At 34.4% G+C, this 21,876-nt stretch overlaps 1 protein-coding gene across 1 annotated transcript; it reads right to left on the reverse strand.

The window, feature by feature from the left end:
• Positions 1-251: 251 nt before the first annotated feature.
• Positions 252-1,181, reverse strand: LOC308430887 (olfactory receptor 7E178-like; the record flags this gene model as incomplete). Its single annotated transcript, XM_080930164.1, has 1 exon — positions 252-1,181. The coding sequence occupies one exon, from the start codon at positions 1,179-1,181 to the stop codon at positions 252-254; it is 930 nt and encodes a 309-aa protein (XP_080786290.1).
• Positions 1,182-21,876: the final 20,695 nt, after the last annotated feature.

Genomic DNA, 21,876 nt, shown 5'->3' on the forward strand with positions numbered 1-21,876 from the left:
ATTATTTGGTATTTCATTGTATCAAAACATATGCTGTGACACTTTTTATAGTCATATGTTCAGGAACTATTCCACATTAAATCTATAACAAATAACTTGAACAAGAACAGCAAGATCTACCTAGATTCACCACAAATATTATGAAATTTTGATCATTTTATATTGACAAATTTATATAGTCATTACATGTTTCGCTATACATCAGTTATGTGACCCACAATTATATAGTAAGAATTATCCAGAAAGGTAGCTTATGTAACTTCACTGAAATGTTTCTGGAGGGCTTTTTTGATGTCCTTGTTCCTCAGGCTGTAAATGAAGGGGTTCATCATGGGAACCACGATGGTATACATTACTGAAGCCACCACACTTTCCTTGGAAGAACTAGAAATAGATGAACTAAGGTATACACCAAGACCTGTTCCATAAAATAAGCAAACAACTAACAGGTGAGATCCACACGTAGAAAAGGCTTTATATTTCCCTAACAATGAAGGAACTTTAAAAATGGAGGAAGTAACTTTATAGTAGGAATAAAAGATTGCCGAGGCAGGGAGGAAACCAAGAATGATACCAAGAAGAAATATGACTATTTTATTGATAGAGGTATCAGAACAGGCAAGTTTCAGAAGCTCTGGAACATCACAGAAGAAATGAGGGATTTCTATGTTAGTGCAAAATTTTAGTTGTGACACCATCAAGCAGTGTGTCTGTGAACTCAAAAGACTGATACAAAATGAAATGATGACCAAGCATCTGCAGAGACGAGGATTCAGAATGACTTGGTAGTGTAGAGGGTGACAAATGGCTACCCATCGGTCATAGGCCATCACAGTCAGTAGTAGGTTGTCCATACACCCAAAAAGAATGAAGAAAGACACCTGAGTTAGGCAAGCTGCATAAGTTATGGATTTGTTATGGGTCTGCATATTTATCAGGGTTTTGGGGATGGTGCTGCTGCTGAAACCCATGTCAGACAATGAAAGACAGTAGAGAAAGAAGTACATAGGTTTGTGGAGATGTGAATCAGTGCTGATGGCTAAGATGATGAGCACATTTCCAAGCAGAGTCAGCAGGTATATGATCAGAAATAATACAAATAATATGGGCTGCTGTTCAGGGTCTTCTGATAGTCCAAGGAGAATCAATTCCATGTTATTTGTTAAATTATATTGTTCCATGCAGCTAGAATAGCTTTTCAAACAAAAAGTCTGTTTAGTGAATTATGCATTATAGAATCAACAACCTGCATACATGTATTTTTAATCCAGAAATTCATAAGAAATCAATACACAAAAAGTTTTAAGCTTTAAACATTGTTTGTTTACTGCAAAAATGGTTCATAGTTTGTTTTCTCTGTGGTAATTATTTTCTGAATTTAAGACACATAATTCATGATTTAAATTGAGGTCAGTGGTGTTGACTTTGTAGTCATTTTAGGAACCCACTTATTTTGAATCCCAACATAAAATTGGTAATAATGGAGGATAAAGCATAAATATGAAGAATCAAAAATAATGAAGAATAGAAAGAGTGACGATAAGATGAAAAGAGCAAATATATTAAGGTTAGAGAATTTCCTAAACAGAACACCAATAGCTCAAGCTCTAAGGCCAAAGATTGACAAATGGTACTTAATAAGATTGCAAAGTTTCTGTGAGCCTAAGGACACTATCATGAAACAAAGCAGCAGTCAACAGAGTGGGAAAAATATTTACCAACCCCACATCTGATAGAGACCTAATATCCAAGGTATACAAAGAACTCAAAAAGCTAGACAACAGAGAATCAAACAACCCTATTAAAAATGTGGTAAAGACTTAAACAAAAATTTCTCAATTGAGAAATATCGAATGGCTGAGAAACATCTAAGAAAGTGCTCAACATCCATAGCCATCTGGGAAATGCAAATCAAAACAACCCTGAGATTCCACCTCACACCAGTCAGATTGGCCAAGATCCAAAACTCAGTTGACATCAGATGCTAGCAAGGTTGTGGAGATAGAGGAACACTTCTCCACTGTTGGTGGGGTTGTAAACTGATACAACCACTCTGGAAATCAGTCTGGAGATTCCTCAGAAAATTGGACATAATACTACCTGAAGATCCAGCTATTCCACTTCTGGGCATATACCCCAGAGACACTCCAATATACAACAAAGATACATGCACCACAATGTTCACTGCAGCTCTATTTATAATAGCCAGAAACTGGAAAGAACCCAGATGTCTTTCAGTAAATGAATGGATACAAAATTGTGGTACATTTACACAATGGAGTACTTCTCAGCTATCAGAAACAATGACTTAAGCAAATTTTTAAGAAAATGGTTGCATCTAGAGAATATCATTCTGATTGAGATAACCCAGTCTCAAAAGAACAGACATAATATGCAGTCACTGATAATGGGATACTAACCCCAGAAAGCTCTGAAAAACCTAGAAACAACTCACAGAGTTTGTGAAGCTCAACAACAAAAGAACATATTTTAATTAAAATAGAACTGTATTACATCCCCCTTTCTTCTCTACAGCCCTTCCTAGTCTCTCTCTTATCCCCTCAAATTAATAGCCTCTTTTCCTATATTATTGTTACATATATGTGTGTATGTATATGTACCCACAAGTACTTAATTTCAACCTTAAAATGTATCTGAAATAAATTTTAAAAAAGAAATAATGAAGAAAGGAGGAAAGTAGCAAAGAGACTAAGGAAGAAACAAGAAGAGAGGAAAAGAGAAAGGATGTAATGGGAAAGGAAAGCAAGGCAAAAGAAAGAAGAAAATGAAATGAAATGAAAATGTACACTATAGAACAGGATAGAAAAGCAAACAGAAAAGGGAACTCATGGGTCGTTCACCAATTAAGTTACATTTCCGTAGGGAGTAAGATCCTCCAAATCATCTGGTTTCTATTTATAATATATTACAACTTCCTCTTCAAAACATTTCTATTTCTCCATTCATGAAGAGAAAGTCATCCAAGCCTGTACTACATGGTTTGAATTTGTAGACTATAAACTGTGAGGTACAAAAACATTTTAAGAAAAGCTTATTTGCCTTGAACATTTTGATAATAATGCAAAAAATAATGCATGTTTAGTATAACTTTCATTATAATTTCCAGTTGTGGAAAATTTTTATAACAGTTTTTTAAATATACTCTGTGAGAGAAAATTGATCTACTACATGAAAATTAATCCAGCAAAAATTTCCCAAACCAGTAAATGCACACGTAACAAATTGCTTTTTTCCTCTATTTCCATTAGAAAAATCTAAAAATAAGAACCTAGTGAAGAATGTATGTGTGTGTGTGTGTGTGTGTGTGTGTGTGTGTGTGTGTGTGTTTGTGTGTGTGTGTGTACATATTTACATTATTGGTTATTTCATTTATATTTTAAATGTTATTTACCTTTCCAGTTTCTTCTCCACTAATCCCGATCCCCTTCCCTGCCTCTACGAGAGTGCTGCTCCAACTGCCCACCCATCCTCAGTGCGTTGGATGTATATGTTATCTTTAAAAAGTACACTAAAGTTACTTCCTGGGGCTCATATTCTGAATACACAGGCTAAAACTAGCTGTGGATAATTTGCTTTGTAGCTATAGTCACTTTTTTTTGTTACAAGACCCAAGTTTTGTTCTGAGAACCCTGGTCAAGTGGTTCACAATAGGGAAGAACTAACATTCTATTATGGCTTTCTTAGGTACCTACACACAACTGTTTTGTAAAAAAAATAAAACATAGTCAAAATTTATTAAAAATAAAACTTAAATTCTTGTTCTGTCAATTGTTGTTAGTCAATAGAAATTTTTGTTTAATATAGTTTGTTATTTTTTCATTTTCTTATTTTGTAACTCATATTCAGCTAAGAGTAAGGTTTTTCACAAATGTGATATTATCAGGTAAGAATATATTTAATTGTACATGAATGTGTAATCATTTAACATCTTAAATGTTTGATAAACATTAATTATTTTTATTAACTGTAAAATTATCCTATACAATTGATTCTGAATGGGTGTTATTAATTCATAAAGTAAAATGGTTAAGGAATATTTTTTCACTTTTTGGTTGATAAACCAATTTTTATTATTTGACATTCTAAAGTATATATTATACTTTTCACATAATTATTCTCAACTGCCTTCTCTCTTCCTTACTGTCCACACTTTCTGCTGAACATAAGCACACAATCTTCTTTTCAAATCTAAATATATAGTTACCAGAGTAGAATATGGATGTAATAGAATATGTTTTAAATATTCCTCATTACCATTTACCAGGCAATCCTGACACAGTATCCCATGTCCTCCTAACACACTGGTATATGGTACCATACTTAGGTAAAATATTTTATTTTTATTCTGTTTTTCAATATGCTTTTCAAATTGTCACTCTACATGTTGATCTTTTCTCCCTCTTTGATTCTTTTTTACTTTCTTTGGCTCCTGCTTCCCTACCTTTGAATGTTTTTCTGTTGATGTTACTTGTAAGAATCTAGTAACACATTTGAGCTACATCTGTAATGGAAACTTTCAGGATAATTTTTTCTTCTCTTTCCTTTTGTTTTTATTTTTATTTTTTCTGTTTCACTAAAATACAACCCACTTATGAACAGTTGAATATCATAAGGCCACACTGGAGCCAAAGCCTCATCTTGAAACTTAGCTTTACATTCTTGTGACATACTAAGATGTTTTCAATTAAACCATATTTCTAAGGACAATATATTTCCTCTAATTTGAACTACTTTAATTTAAACTCAGGAACTCGTGAGCACAACAAATATTTTAACACAGGTTCAATCTTTCCCAACTCCTCTCACAGTTCACTAGTTCTTGATATTTATTTACTAAAAGTTCACCGTTTTTTGCTATGTATTTCCTATGGTAACCTTTATCTTTATTTGCATCACCACGTGATTGATATTTTTAATCAATAGTAGACATATTAGAGAGGCGTCAATTTTTCTTCTAGTTAAAAGTTCTTCTGTAGTTAGAATCTGTAAGTGTATATGATAATTCTCAAATCAACTAATAAATAAAGTTAGTAATCCTAAATAATACCATAAATTTCATAGCATTTGTGATAAAATTTTATTTATTGATGCATTTCCTTCACTGATTAAAGCACAACACATACATTTAACTTTCTGGTACCAACAATATAATAACCCTGTTTTCTTCTGTGTCTTGCATAGATTAATACTTACTAAACTGTAAATTATTTCTACAAGGACCCAAAGTATCTGATATGCTTTTTCACTCTTGCCAGGTATGTGATGATGGCCCAGGTTCTGTGTTGAGAATTGGTAGAAAAACAGTAAATCTTGACACTTCCCATGTAGCTGATGAGAATGTTAGGAAAAGGAAACAAATATGAGGTATTCAGAAACAGCAATTTCAAAATTTAGAGCTCGAAGGGAAAGTGGATATTTATGAGATTTTGAGGCTCAATTCACAGAGCTAATAATTATGCTTCAGAGGATTCAAATCTCTAAGGATCTCCTAATAGTAATTTAGAAGAGAAAGGGCAAAAGTGAACATATCCAGAAAGACATGACCCTTCCTATCTCAGGAAGAAGGTTAATTGTACTCCTCTGAATTACATGTTGTAGAGATAGTACAAAATACACATACATTCAATTAAATGAAGTTGTATGAGAATTGATATGTAAAATATTATCAAATTATTATTTAACTTGTAAATAGTTAAATTTTTCTTTCTTTTGTATTTAACTGTAGAAGTGTGACTTTTTTCCAATTAAATATTTTTATTTATTGAAAAAAAGAGAGATACATTTACAGATTTTGAAAGGAATTTTTACGTAACATTATATGAATAATTTTGTCAGTACTTAATTCTTTAAGAGTTTGAAAATCTGGAGGAAATGGACGAATTCCTAGACAGATACAAGATACCAAAGTAAAACCAAGACCAAGTAAACCATCTAAATAACCCTATAACACCTAAAGAAATAGAAGAAGTCATCAAAAGCCTCCCAACCAAAAAAAGCCCAGGTCCAGACGGGTTCAATGCAGAATTTTATCAGACATTTATTGGGGATATAACACCAATATTCACCAAGCTATTCCAAAAGATAGAATCAGATGGAATATTACCCAACTCAATTTTTGAGGCTACAATAACCCTCGTACCTAAGCCACACAAAGACCCCACAAGGAAAGAGAACTTCAGACCAATCTCACTTATGAACATTGATGCAAAAATACTCAACAAAATCCTTGCAAACCGAATCCAAGAACACATCAAAACCATCATTCATCATGACCAAGTAGGCTTCATCCCTGGGATGCAGGGATGGTTTAACATAAGGAAATCCATCAATGTAATCCACCATATAAACAAACTTAAAGACCAAAATCACATGGTCATCTCACTAGACGCTGAGAAAGCATTCGACAAAATCCAACACCCCTTCATGTTAACAGTCCTGGAAAGAACAGGAATCCAAGGCCCATATTTAAACATAATAAAAGCAATATACAGCAAACCAACAGCCAACATCAAACTTAATGGCGAGAAACTTGAAGCAATCCCACTAAAATCAGGGACTCGACAAGGCTGCCCACTCTCTCCCTACCTATTCAACATAGTACTGGAAGTCCTGGCTGGAGCAATTAGACAGCAAAAGGAGATCAAGGGGATACAAATCGGAAAGGAAGAGATAAAAACATCACTCTTTGCCGATGACATGATAGTGTACTTGAGTGACCCCAAAAATTCCACCAGAGAACTCCTACAGCTGATAAACAAGTTCAGCAAAGTGGCCGGATACAAAATTAACTCAAACAAATCAGTAGCATTCCTATACTCAAAAAACAAACATGTGGAGAAAGAAATTGGGGAAAAGGTACCCTTCACAATAGTTACAAAAGCTATGAAATACCTTGGTGTGACTCTAACTAAGGAAGTGAAGGACCTGTATGACAAGAACTTCAAACCTCTGAAGAAAGAAATTGAGGAGGATCTCAGAAAATGGAAAGATCTCCCATGCTCATGGATTGGAAAGATCAACATCTTAAAAATGGCCATCCTACCAAAAGCAATCTAAAGATTCAATGCAATCCCCATCAAAATTCCAACCCAGTTCTTCATGGAATTGGAAAGATCAATGTGCAATTTCATCTGGAATAACAAAAGACCTAGAATAGCGAAAACCATCCTCAACAACAAAAATACATCAGCGGGAATCACTATCCCTGACCTCAAGCTATATTACAAGGCAATTGTGCTGAAAACTGCATGGTACTGGTACAGAAATAAGCAAGTGGATCAATGGAATAGAATAGAAGATTCAGAAATGAGCCCTCATGTATATGGTCACCTGATTTTTGACAAAGGAGCAGTAAACATTCAATGGAAAAAGGACAGCCTATTCAACAAATGGTGCTGGTCCAACTGGCACTCAACATGCAAAAGAATGAAAATAGACCCGTTCTTATCTCCTTGTACAAAGCTCAAGTGTAAGTGGATTAAAGATCTCCACATTAAACCTGATACACTGGAATTATTAGATGAGAAAGTAGGGAAAACCTTAGAACACATAGGCACAGGAGAAAATTTCCTAAACAAAACACCAATGGCTCAAGCTCTAAGGTCAAAGATTAACAAATGGGACTTAATGAGATTGCAAAGTTTCTGTAAGGCTAAGGACATCGTCAAGAAAACAAAACGGCAACCAACAGAATGGGAAAAGATCTTTACCAACACCACATCAGATAGAGGCCTAATATCTAAGGTGTACAAGGAACTCAAAAAGCTCGACACCAGAGAATCAAATAACCCTATTAAAAAATGGGGTACAGAGCTAAACAAATCTTTTTCAGTTGAGGAACTCCGAATGGCCGAAAAACATCTGAGGAAGTGCTCGACATCCTTAGCCATCAGGGAAATGCAAATCAAAACAACCCTAAGATTCCACCTCACTCCAGTCAGATTGGCCAAGATCCAAAACTCAGATGACAGCAGATGCTGGCGAGGCTGCGGAGAAATAGGAACACTTCTCCACTGTTGGTGGGGTTGCAAGCTAATACAACCACTCTGGAAATCGGTCTGGCGATACCTCAGAAAATTGGATATAGTACTACCTGAAGACCCAGCTATTCCACTTCTGGGCATATACCCCAGAGACACTTTAATACACAACAAAGATATATGCACCACAATGTTCATAGCGGCTCTATTTATAATAGCCAGAAGCTGGAAGGAACCCAGATGTCCTTCAGAAGACGAATGGATACAAAAATTGTGGTACATATACACAATGGAATACTACTCAGCCACCAGAAACAATGACTTAACCAAATTCTTAAGAAAATGGCTGCATCTAGAGAAGATCATCGTGAGTGAGATAACCCAGTCACAAAAGAACAGACATAATATGCAGTCACTGATAGTGGGATGCTAACCCCAGAGGCTTGCACTCCCCCAGAAACAACTCACAGACTGTATGAAGTCCAAGAAATAAAGAAAACAAAAACTATACATATATTCACAAAACAAGAAGACTTTGACTATTTCCATGTTGCGTTTTGTTTTGCATGTACTTTACGCTTATTGCAACTAGTACGTTTTCAATGCATACTGTCAAGCCCTTGAAAAAAATCAAGTACCGACTAAAAAACATATTCACATGGTTTTATGTAAAATTTATTTTAATGTCTGAAAAAACAGTACTGACAAAAATGTATAATTTTAAGCAAAAAATGTTTAAAATCTTTACATCTATCTTTGTTTTGAAAAATAAAATCGTTTAAAAAAAAAAAAAAAAAGAGTTTGGATAGCATTCATAGAAATGCCACTAGTTACTATAAGCATGAAGTACATGTAGGACAGAACATAACATAGAAACAGATTTCTTGTTGGATATAGTTTAGCATAATGACCTGTGAATACAAAAAATTGCCACAAGGCTATTATCTTTTTTTTATTGAAGACCTTTATTAAGAAAAACAAAGATAAATGTACAAATTTGAACATTTTTCCATAAAACAATGTGAATACATCTTTGTCATTGTGTGGTTTTTTATTATAAGGATTAGTAATGTGCATTAAGATCGTACTGCTAAAAAAAAAAAGATCATACTACTTACAATGAGCATAAAGTACATGTAAAACAGGATGCAACTTGGAATTAGTCAAGGTTTTCGTGGTGTTTAAGGAGTAAACAAAGCTATTATCTTAACTCTTGGATTGTTAATGATTTGAGGTCCGGGTATACCACACTCTCAGAGGGTGGTATACATATTTTTCCCTAAGCAGGACTCAGGCTTTATTTATTTATTTGGCCGTTGCTATTCTTGAGCTTCATATAGCCTGTGAGTTGTTTCTGGGCTGTTCAGAGTTTTCAGCGTTTAGTCCAGAGTTTAATTCAGGTTTTAGTCCAGGAATGCAAGGGCGATTCAATATACAAAAATTTACAAAGTTATCGACTATATAAAAAAAACACCAAAAAAAAAAAATCCACATGATCATCTCCCTAAATGCTGAGAAGAAATTTGATCAAATTCAACACCCCTTCATGGTAAAAGTTTTGGAACAATCAGGAATTCAAGGCCTAAAATTGAACATAACAAAAACAACAGACGGCAAACCAAGAGCCAACATTATACTATATGGTGAGAAACTAGAAGCAATCCTAAAATCAGGGCCTAGGTAAAGCTGTCCACTCTCTACCTAACTATTCAGTATAGTACTTGATTTTTTAGTCAGAACAATCAGACAGCATAATGAGGTAAAAATGATACAAATTGGAAAGGAAGATGTCAAAATACTACTATTTGCAGTAGATATGATAGTATACTTAGGTGACCCAAAAATTCCACCAGAGTATTTCTACAGCAGGTAAACAACTTCAGCAAAGTGTCTGGATATAATACTTACTGGAACAAATCCATAACTGTCTTGTACTGAAAAACTAATGTGGATGAGAAAAATAATAGGGAATACACACCCTTGACAATGGTCACAAAACAATAAAGTATCTTGGTGTGACCCTAACCAAGCAAGTGACAGATCTACATGGCAACGACTTCAAGGACCTGGAAAAGAAAATTGTGAAAGCCCTCAGAAGGTGAAAATACCTCTCATGACCATATATTGGAAGGATCACCATATTAAAATGGCCATCTAACCTGAAATAATCTATAGATTCAATGCAATGCCCATCAAAAATTCCAACTCAATTCTTCATAGAGTTAGAAAGAGCAATTTGCAAACTCATTATGAATAATGAAAAATCCCAGGATACTAAAAACTATAATCAACAATAAGAGAACTTCCTGAGGTATCACCATTCCAGACCACAAGCTGTATTAGACATTAACTGTAATAAAAATTGCATATTATTGGTACAGAGACAGGCAGGTAGATCAATGAAATAGAATTGAAGATTCAGAAATGAACTCTCACACATATGGTCACTAGATCTTTGAAAAGGAGCTAAAAACATTTCCATGGAAAAAGAACAGGATCTTTAACAAATGGTGCTGGTTTCTCTGGCAGTCAGCATGAAGAAGAATGAAAATCGATCCATAAATATCTCATTGCAGAAAGCTCAGTTCAAGTGGATGAAAAACCTGTACATAAAACCTATGACACTGATACTAGTAGAACAGATAAGGGAGAAGAGGTTAATGCACACAGGCACAGGGGACAATTTTCTGAAGAGAACACCCATGACTTTTGCTCTATGATCAAGGATGGACAAATGGACCTCTTGAAATTGCAAAGATTCTTAAGACAAAAGACTAACCAAGAACAAAACGGCAACAAACAGATTGGGAAAAGATCTTAACCAATCCTACATCTGATAGAAGGCTACTATCCAATATATACAAAGAACACAAGAAATTAGACCATAGAAAACTGAATAACTTTATTAAATTGGAGTACAGAGCTAATGAAAAAAATTCTCAATTGAGGAATATCAAATGGCTGAAAAGCACCTAAAAAATGTTCAAAATCCCTAGTCATCAGGTAAATGCAAATCAAAACAACCCTCAAATTGCACTTCACACCAATCAGAATGAATAAGATAAAAAACTCAGTTGACCGCAGAAGCTGGCAGAGATGTGGAGAATGAAGCACAATCCTCCATTGTTGTTGTGGTTGTAAACTGGTACAACCACTCTATAAATAAGTCTGTTGGACTGGAAAATTGTACATAGTACTACCTGAATGCCCAACTATAAAACTGCTGGCTATATACCCCAAAGATTCTCCAAACTTGAGTACATATGTTGCATGATGTTCAAAAAAGCCTTATTTTAATATACAAGAGCTGAAAAGAACCCAGATATACTTCAACAGAGGAATGAATACAAATATTGTAGTAGATTTACACAACGAAGTACTATTCAGCTATTAAACACAATGACTTCATGAAATCCTTAGGCACATGAATGGAATTTGAATCTATCATGATGAGTGAGGTGACCCAGTCATAAAAGGTCACTCATGTACTCACTGATAAGTGGATTCTAACCTAAAAAAGCTAGGAATATTGAAGGGACAATGTACAGAAATTATGCAGCTCAAAGAGAAGGAAGGACAGATGGTGGATGCCTCTGTCCTTAGAAGGGAGAACAAAACAATCCTTTAAGGAAATGATAGAACAAAGGAGCCAGGATTGGACAAATGATCATCCAAAGACTGCCTCACCTTGAGAATCATCAGCAACTAAACCCATGCTATATTGCTGATGCCCATTACTGCTTACTGCCAGGAATCTCATATGGATGCCTCCTTATAGGCTCTGCCAGAGCCATACAGATACAGAGGAAGATGTTTGCAGCTAACCATTTGACTGAATATAAGAACCCCAGTGAGGGAGCTATCAAAAAGTCTTAAGGAGGTGAAAGGATCTGAAACCTTATTGAACGAAAAAAGTATTAACTATCTAAACCACCACCGCTCCAATGGACTAGACTACCAACCATGAGTTCAGATGGCGAGATCCATAAATCCAGTTGTATATATAGCAGAGGATAGCATTTTCTGGCATCAATGAGAGGAGAGGATTTTTCTTCAATAAAAACTTGTTTTTCCATTGTAGAAAAGTGCCAAGGTTTAGAGTTGGGATAGGGATGATGGGAGAGGGAGCAGTTTCATGGAAGCAATGGGAGGAGAGATTGGAATGGGGAAAGGGGATAATATCTAAAATATAATTACAGAGAATATCCAATAAATGAATGTAATCTTTTCTTAACTTTAATTAATGGAGAAAATATGTTCATGGGAGGAAAATTAGAAGACAAAAATTCTCACAGACATCACTGGAAAAAATAAAAATTGTATTTGAATTTTTATTTGGAAAATTTAACTATTTAAAATTACATAATCATTTGATAATATTTCACATATCAAACCTTATACAGCTTTATTTAATTGAAAATATGTGCATTAGTTTTATAATATCTCTACAACATGTAATTCAGAAGAGTACAATTAAACTTCTTCCTGAGATAGGAAGGGTCATGTCTTTCTGGGTATGTTCACTTTTGCCCTTTCTCTTCTAAATTACTATTAGGAGATCCTTAGAGATTTGAAACGTCTGAAGCATAATTACTAGCTCTGTGAATTGAGCCTCAAAATATCATAAATATCCACTTGCCATTCCAGATCTAGATTTTAAATTTTCTGTTCCCTAATACCAAATATTTATTTTTCTTTTTCCTAACATTCTCATCAGCTACATGGGAAGTGTCATCATTTACTATTTATCTACTGGTTCTCAACACAGGACCTGGGCCATCAGCACATACCTGGCAGGAGTGAAAAAGTGTATCAGTCACTTCTGGTCCTTTTCAGGTAGAAATATTTTACAGCCTAGTAAGTATTAACCTATGCAAGACACAAAAGAAAACAGGGTTATTATATTGTTGATACCAGAAAGTTAAATGTATGTGTTGTGCTGTATTCAGTTGAGGAAATGCATCAATAATTTAAATTTTATCACAAATGCTAGGAAGTTTATGGAATTATTTCAGATTATTAACTTTATTTATTAATTGATTTGAGAATTGCCATATACCCTAATAGATTCTAACTTCAATAGAATATTTTTAACCAGAACAAGAAAAATTGATGCCTGTCTAATATGTCCGCTATTGATTAAAAATAACAAGTACCCCATTATAAATAAAGATAAAGATGACCATAGGAAATAAATAGCAAAAACCAATGAACTGTTGGAAGATATATATCAAGAATCAATGAACCAAGAATGAGAGGAGTTGAGAGATATTGATCCCGTGTTGAAATGTTTGCTGTGCCAATGAGTTCCTGAATTTAAATTAGAGTAGTTGATTTTAGAGGACATATATTGTCCTTAGAAATATAGTAAAATTGAAAGCATTTTAGTATGTCACAAGAATGTGAAACTGAGTGTCAAGATAAAGCTCTGGCTCCAGTGTGATCTTATGCTTTTTAACTGTACATGAGTGGGTTGTATTTGAGAGAAACAGGAGAAAACATGAAAACAAAAGAAATGTGAACAAAAAATTATCCTGAAAGCTTCTATTTGAGATGTAGCTAAAACATGTTGCCAGATTCTTACAAGTAACATCAAAAGAATAACCTGCAAACTCACCCTTACTTCTTCACTAATTCTCATGTAACATTTACAGAATATGATGGAACAAAAGATTGCATAGATGGAGCTACACAATTAATAAGCATGTCTATAATATTCAAAGATGGGGGATCTTAATTTACCAATACCAAATAAAGGGTGAAGGAAGGGAAGAAAGAGCCAAACAACTTAGCAAAGAAACAAAGAGGAAGAAAAGACGAACATGTAGAGTGACAATTAGAAAAGCATATTGAAAAACAGAAAAAGAATAAAATATTGTAGCTAAGTATGTTACTATATGCCAATGTATTACAAGGACTTGGGATACTGAGGCATGATGACATGATTAATGGCAAAGAGGGATAATAAAAACAAACAATATTCTACTCTGGTAACTAAATATTTTGCTTTCAAAAGAAGATTGTGGGCTTAGCTTCAGAAGAAAGTGTGGACAGTAACTACTAGGGAAGGCTGTTGAAATTGATTGTGTGGAAAGTATTATACATAACTTGTAATGTTGCATTATGAAACTTGTTTTGTTCATCAACCAAAAAGCAAAAAAAATTCCTTGCCAATTTGACTTTATCAATTAATAACACATTCAGAATCAATTGTGTAGAATAATTTTACAGTCAAAAATAAATAAAAAATATTTATCAAACAATTAAGATATTAGATGATTATACATGTATGTACAATTAAAAATATACTTACCTGATAATATCTATGTTGTGCAAAAGCTAGCTCTTAACTAAATATAAGTTACAAAATCAGAAAATGGGAAAATAAAGAAACTATATTAAACATAAATTTTAATTGACTAACAACAATTGATGAAACAAGAATATAAGTGCAATTTTTAATAAACTTTGACTATGTTTTATTTTGTGTAAAAATCTGTTTTGTGTAGATAATTGAGGAAGCCATAATCCAATATAAGTTCTTACTGTATTTGAGTTACAGCCTAATGTGACTGACCTGATCAGGATGCTGGGAACAAAACTTGGGTTCCCTGGTAACAAAGAAAGTGACTATAGCTGCAAAGTAAATTATCCACATCTTGTTTTAGCCTGTGTATTGAAAATATGAACCTCAGGAAGTAAGGTTAGTGCACTTTTTAAAGATTAAATATGCATGCTAGGGCACTGAGGGTGGGTGGGCAGGTGGCGCAGCACTCTCATAGAGGCAGGGAAGGGGAAAGGGTTTAGTGGAGGGGGAACTGAAAAGATGAATAACATTTAAAATGTAAATAAAATAACCAATTAAATGGATATATATATGCACATAAATTCTTAACTAGGTTCTTTTCTTATTTTCCAATGGAAAGAGAGGGAAAAAAGTAATTTCTTTGACACACGTAGTTTTACTAATTAGAGGAAATAATACTCAATTAATTTTCAAAGATATTTTTATGGAATAGTTGTTTGAAAATATTTATCTCTCAAATATATTTTGCCTAGAGTTTCAAAATATGATAGATTTTGATCAATTTTCTCTCACAGAGTACATTTAATAAACTGTTATAAAATTTTGCCACAACTGGGAATTATAACTAGAGTTATACTGTACATGACTTAGTCTGTTTTGCATTATTATCAAAATGCTCAAGACAAATAAGCTTCTTAAAAACTAGTACCTCACAGTTTATAGTCTACAAAGATAAAGCATGTAGTACAGGCTTGAATGATATTCTCTTCATGAATGAAGAAATAAAAATGTTTTGAAGAAGTCATAATATATTTTAAATGAAACCAGAGGAATTGGAGGATCATAATATCCACAAAACCTAACTTAACTGGTGAATGTCCCATGGGTTCCCTTTTCTAATTTCTTTTCTGTCCTGTTCTATCCTGTGCATATTAATTTTATTTCAAATTCTTCCTTCTTTTCCTTTACTTTCCCTTCCCTTTAATTCATTTCCCTTTTCCTCTCTTTTTGTTTCTATCCTTAATACATTTGCTCCTTTCCTTCTATCTTCATTCTTTTTATCCTTCATCCTCTGTGTTCCTTCATATTTCCTCTTTATCCTCCATTCATTATCCATTTTATGTGGGGATTCAATAGACTTTGTTTCGTAAATTGACTACAAAAGTCAACACTACTGACCTCAATTTAAATCATGAATTATGTGTCTTAAATTCTAGGACTAAATACCACATAGAAAACAAACTATGAACCATTTTTCAGTAAACAAACTTTGTTTAAACCTTAAAACATAGTGTGTATGAATAATTTCTTATGAATTTCTGGATTAAAAATATATGTATGCATCTTGTTGGTACTATAATGCATAATACACTACAACTGACTTTATTTTTTCATTTGAAAAGATATTCCAGCCCCATGAAACAATATAATTTAACAAATAGCATGGAATTCATTCTCCTTGGACTCCCAGAGGACCCTGAACTGCAGCCCATATTATTTGTATTATTTCTGATCATATACCTGCTGACTCTGCTTGGAAATGTGCTCATCATCTTGGCCATCAGCACTGATTCACATCTCCACAAACCTATGTACTTCTTTCTCTACTGTCTTTTATTGTCTGACATGGGTTTCAGCAGCAGCACCATCCCCAAAATTCTGATAAATATGGAGAACCATAACAAATCCATAACTTATGAAGCCTGCTTAACTCAAGTGTTTTTTTTTTTTCTTCTTTTTTGGGTGGTATGGACAGCCTACTACTGACTGTGATGGCCTATGACCGGTGGGTAGTCATTTGTCACCCTCTACACTACCAAGTCTTTTTGAATCCTTGTCTGTGCAGATGCTTTGTCATCATTTCATTTTGTATCAGTCTCATTGATTCACAGACACACTGCTTGATGGTGTCACAACTAACATTTTGCACTAACAGAGAAATCCCTCATTTCTTCTGTGATGTTCCAGAGCTTCTAAAACTTGCCTGTTCTGATCCTTCTCTCTGTAAAATAGACATAGTTTTTGTCAGTATACTTTTTGGTTTCCTCCCAGGCTCAGCAAACTTTTACTCATATCATAAAATTATTTCCTCCATTGTTAGAGTCCCTTCATTGTTAGGGAAATATAAAGCCTTCTCTAAGTGAGGAGCTCACCTGTCAGTTGTTTTGTTATTTTATGGAACAGGTCTTGGTGTGTACCTTAGTTCATCTATTTCTAGTTCTTCCAATGAAAGTGTGGTGGACTCAGTAATATATACCATGGTGGTTCTCATGATGAACCTCTTCATCTACAGCTTGAGGAACAAGGATATCAAGAAATGTAAGGGGCCACAGCCAACTCCCTGCAAAGATGTTGCCGGTTTCCGGGGCCTTGAGTCAGCTAAAACTGACTAACAACCTAAAAGCACATGCGTGAAGAGCAAGGTGATCCAAAGTCACAGCCCACCTTGGGGCATAATCATCAGACCACCAGCGAGCAGCCAATCAGGTAGAGACATGCTTCCCCTGCCTCCCTCAAGGATATAAAACTGGGTGCTTTTCCTTCGGGGTCTTCCTCCATTAAAGTTTTGCTGCAGAAGGATCCTTGTGTACAGCGTCCATTCTAGCTGGCTAGATAATGGCAAGGGACAAAGAAAGCCCTCCAGAAATTTTTCAGTTAAATTACATGAGTTACCTTCCTTGATAATCCTTTAATATAGTGTCATTTCAATTGTGGGTCACCTAACTGATGTATAGTGAAACATGTACTGAAGATATAAATTCCTGAATAAAAAATGATCAAAATTTGATAATTTAAGTGGTGAATCTAGGTGTATCTTACTTTTCCTGTTCAAGTTACATGTTATAGGTTTAGTATGGAAAAGTTTCTGAACATATGACTATAAACATTGTCACACCATGTGTTTTTATATACTGAAATACCAAAAACTGCAGGCAGAAATACTTTAGTAAGGTTTGACTGTTAAATATTTCCATTTATTTACCACATGCACAAATGAAAACATAATTCTTTAATTACATGAAGAAAAGACATTTCATAGTTTCATAACATAATTCATCTGCATATTAATATGAAGTTGACATATTATGACTTTTATGCAAAATGTTTAATTTTAACAATTGGTATTTGTATTGCTGTCTTGAGTTTCATAAAGCAGCTAGTGCAATATATTTAGTGTGAAAGGCATACACCTTCCTTTTTGATTATATGACCACTAATATTATTTACATGATCTAGTGTTAAGCCTTATCTTGAGCATATATTGGCAATATTAATAAGACTTAATGGGCTACTTGCAGTGATTCATGATATTTGGTGCAAATCCTGTATTAAGCAATGTAGAGAGAATTTGTGGTAGTGAAGAGAAAATGTGCAATTTATATGCTTATACATCATTATACACATGGATGAACTTTAAAAACGTATAGAAAACATTTATACTACTAAAAGAGTTTTAACATTACATTACAGCTTAGTCTACTTCTTTCTTGGAGATATAGGTTGGTTCATAGCTTTGATATTATGAAAAATGCTGTCTAAAACATGTACTACAAATATCTCCAACTATTTCAGTGATATATGTAATTAGAATCCTCTGAATAAATGTACAGAAATAATACAGATAGAATACATTTAGTTTTACTTTTTGGAGAATTTTTATACTGATTTCAAATGGGCAGGATAATATACATTTTTACTAGAAGTGTTTAATTAAAATAATATTTGAGTATTTCAGAACAATTTCCCTGATGATCATTGATGCAATAATACTCAATAAAATTCTTGCAAACCAAATCCAAGAACACATCAAAATGATCATACATCATGATCAAGTAGGTTTGTTTCTGGAAAGCAGGGATAGTTGAATATATGGAAATCCATCTATGTAATGCACCATATAACAAATTCAAAGAAAAAAAAAAAACATGACCATCTCACTAAATGCTGAGAAAGCATTTGACAAAATTCAACACCACTTCATGTTAAAAGTCCTGGGAAGAACAGGAATCCAAGGACCATACCTAAACATAGTGAAAGCAATATACAGCAAACCAACAGCCAACATCAAACTTAACGATGGAAAACTTGAAGCAATCACACCAAAATCAGGGACTTGACAAGGCTGTCCTCTCTCCACCTACCTATTCAACATAGTACTGGAAGTCCTGGCTGGAGCAATTAGATAGCAAAAGGAAATCAAAGGGATACAAATTGGAAAGGAAGAAGTGAAAATATCATTTTTTGCAGATGATATGATAGTGTACTTAAGCGACCCCACAAATTCCACCAGAGAAATCCAACAGCTGATAAACAAGTTCGGCAAAGTGGCTCGATATAAAATGAACTCAAACAAATCAGTAGCCTTCCAAAAATAAAAGGACAAATATGGAGAAAGAAATTAGGGAAAAGATACCCTTCACAATAGTCACAAGATCTATGAAATACCTTGGTGTAACTCTAACTAAGCAAGTGAAGGACCTGTATGACGAGAACGTCAAACCTCTAAAGAAAGAAATCGAGGAAGATCTCATAAAATGAAAAGATCTCCCATGCTCATGGAATGGAAGGATCAACATTTAAAAAATGGCCATCCTACCAAAAGAAATCTACAGATTCAGTGCAATCCCCATCAAAATTCCAACCCAGGTCTTCATTGAGTTGGAAAGATCAATGTGCAATTTCATATGGAATAACAAAACACCTAGAATAGCAAAATCTATCCTCAACAACAAGAAAACATCTTCGGGAATCACTATCCCTGACCTCAAGCTATATTACAAGGCAATTGTGCTGAAAACTGCATGGTACTGGTCCAGAAATTGGCCAGTGGGTCAATGGAATAGAATAGAAGATCCAGAAATGAGCCCTCACATATATGGTCACCTGATTTTTGACAAAGGAGCTGTAAACATTCAATGGAAAAAGTTCAGCATATTCAACATATGGTGTTGGTCCAACTGGCACTCAGCATGCAGAAGTATGAAAATATTCCCTTTTTTTATCTTCTTGTACAATGCAAAAGTGTAAGTGGATAAAAGATCTCCACATTAAACCAGATACACTGAAACTATTAGATGGGAAAGTAGGGAAAACTTTAGAACATATAGGCACAGGAGAAAATTTCCTGAATAAAACACCAATGGCTAAAGCTCTAAGGTCAAAGAATAACAAATTGGACTTAATGAAATTGCAATGTTTCTGTAAGGCTAAGGACATCGTCAGGAAAACAAAGCGGCAACCAACAGAATGGGAAAAGATCTTTACCAACACCACATCAGATAGAGGCCTAATATCCAAGGTATACAAGGAACTCAAAAAGCTAGACACCAGAGAATCAAATAACCCTATTAAAAAATGGGTTACAGAGCTAAACAAAAAGTTTTCAGTTGAGGAACACCGAATGGCCAAGAAACACCTGAGGAAATTCTCGACATCCTTAGCAATCAGGGAAATGCAAATCAAAACAATCCTGAGATTCCACCTCACACCAGTCAGATTGGCCAAGATTCAAAACTCTGATGACAGCAGATGCTAGCGAGGCTTTGGAGAAAGAGGAACACTTCTCCACTGTTGGTGGGGTTGCAAGCTAATACAAACACTCTGGAAATCTGTCTGGCGATACTTCAGAAAATTCGATATAGTACTACCTGAAGACCCAGCTATTCTACTTCTGGGCATATACCCCAGAGATACTTTCATACACAACAAAGATATATACACCACAATGTTCATAGCGGCTCTATTTATAATAGCCAGAAGCTGGAAAAAAACCAGATGTCCCTCAGAAGACGAATGGATACAAAAATTGTGGTACATATACACAATGGAATACTACTCAGCCACCAGAAACAATGACTTAACCAAATTCTTAAGAAAATGGCTGCATCTAGAGAATATCATCCTGAGTGAGATAACCCAGTCACAAAAGAACAGACATAATATGCAGTCACTGATAGTGGGATGCTGACCCCAGAGGCTTGCACTCCCCACAGGAACAACTCACAGACTGTATGAAGTCCAAGAAATAAAGAAAGCAAAACAAAACAAAAAATATTTACAAAACAAGAAAACTTTAACTATTTCCATGTTTCATTTTGTTATACATGTACTTTAGCTCATTGTAACTATTAAGTTTTCAAGGCATACAATCAAACCTTGAAAAATATCAAGTACTGACTAAAAAACATATTCATATAGTTTTATGTCAAATTATGTTAAAATCTGGAAAAAAAGTACTGACAAAAAAGGTATAATTTTAAGCAAAAAATGTTTAAAATCTGTAAATTTATCTCTGTTTTGTAAAATAAAGTTGTTTTATAAAAAAAAGGACATTGTGAAGAAAACAAAACGGCAGCCAACAGAATGGGAAAAGATCTTTACCAACTACACATCAAATAGAGGCCTAATATCCAAGGTATACAAATAACTCAAAAAGCTAGACATCAGAGAATCAAACAACCCTATTAAAAATTGGGTACAAAGCTAAACAAAACGTTCTCAATTGAGGAATATGGAATGGCTGAGAAACATATAAGAAAGTGCTCAACATCCTTAGCCATCACGGAAATGCAAATCAAAACAACCCTGAGATTCCAAGTCACAACAGTCAGATTGGCCAAGATCCAAAACTCAGATGACAACAGATGCTGGCAAGGTTGTTGAGAAAGAATAACACTTCTACACTGTTGGTGTGGTTGTAAACTGATACAACCACTCTGGAAATCAGTCTGCAAATTCCTCAGAAAATTGGACATAGTACTACTTGAAGATCCAGCTATTCCACTTCTTGCCATATACCACAGAGACACTCCATTATACAACAAAGTACATGCACCACAACATTCATAGAACCTCTATTTATAATAGCCAGAAGCTGGAAAGAACCCAGATGTCATTCAGTAGATGAATGGATACAAAAATTGTGGTACATTTACACAATGGAATACTTCTCAGCTATCAGAAACAATGACTTAAGCAATATCTTAAGAAAATGGTTGCATCTATAGAATATTATCATCCTGAGTGAGATAACCCAGTCACAAAAGAACAGACATCATATGCAGTCACTGATAGTGGGATGCTAACCCCAGAGGCTCGGACTGCCCCAGAAACAACTCACAGACTGTGTGAGATTCAAGAAAAAAGAAAACAAAACAAAACAACAACAACAACAAAAACATTATGCTCAATCCTTACACACCAAGAAAACGTTGATTAATTCTGGGTTACATTCTGTTTTTCATGTTCTTTTTGCTCATTGTAACTAGTAAGACCTTAATGCAGAGTATCAAACCTTAAGAAAAGAGAAAAAAAGCCACGCACTGACAAAAATGTATTTGTATAAATTTA

The sequence above is a fragment of the Micromys minutus genome (genome assembly GCF_963924665.1).
Source record: "Micromys minutus genome assembly, chromosome: 16".
In the NCBI taxonomy this organism is placed as follows: domain Eukaryota; kingdom Metazoa; phylum Chordata; class Mammalia; order Rodentia; family Muridae; genus Micromys; species Micromys minutus.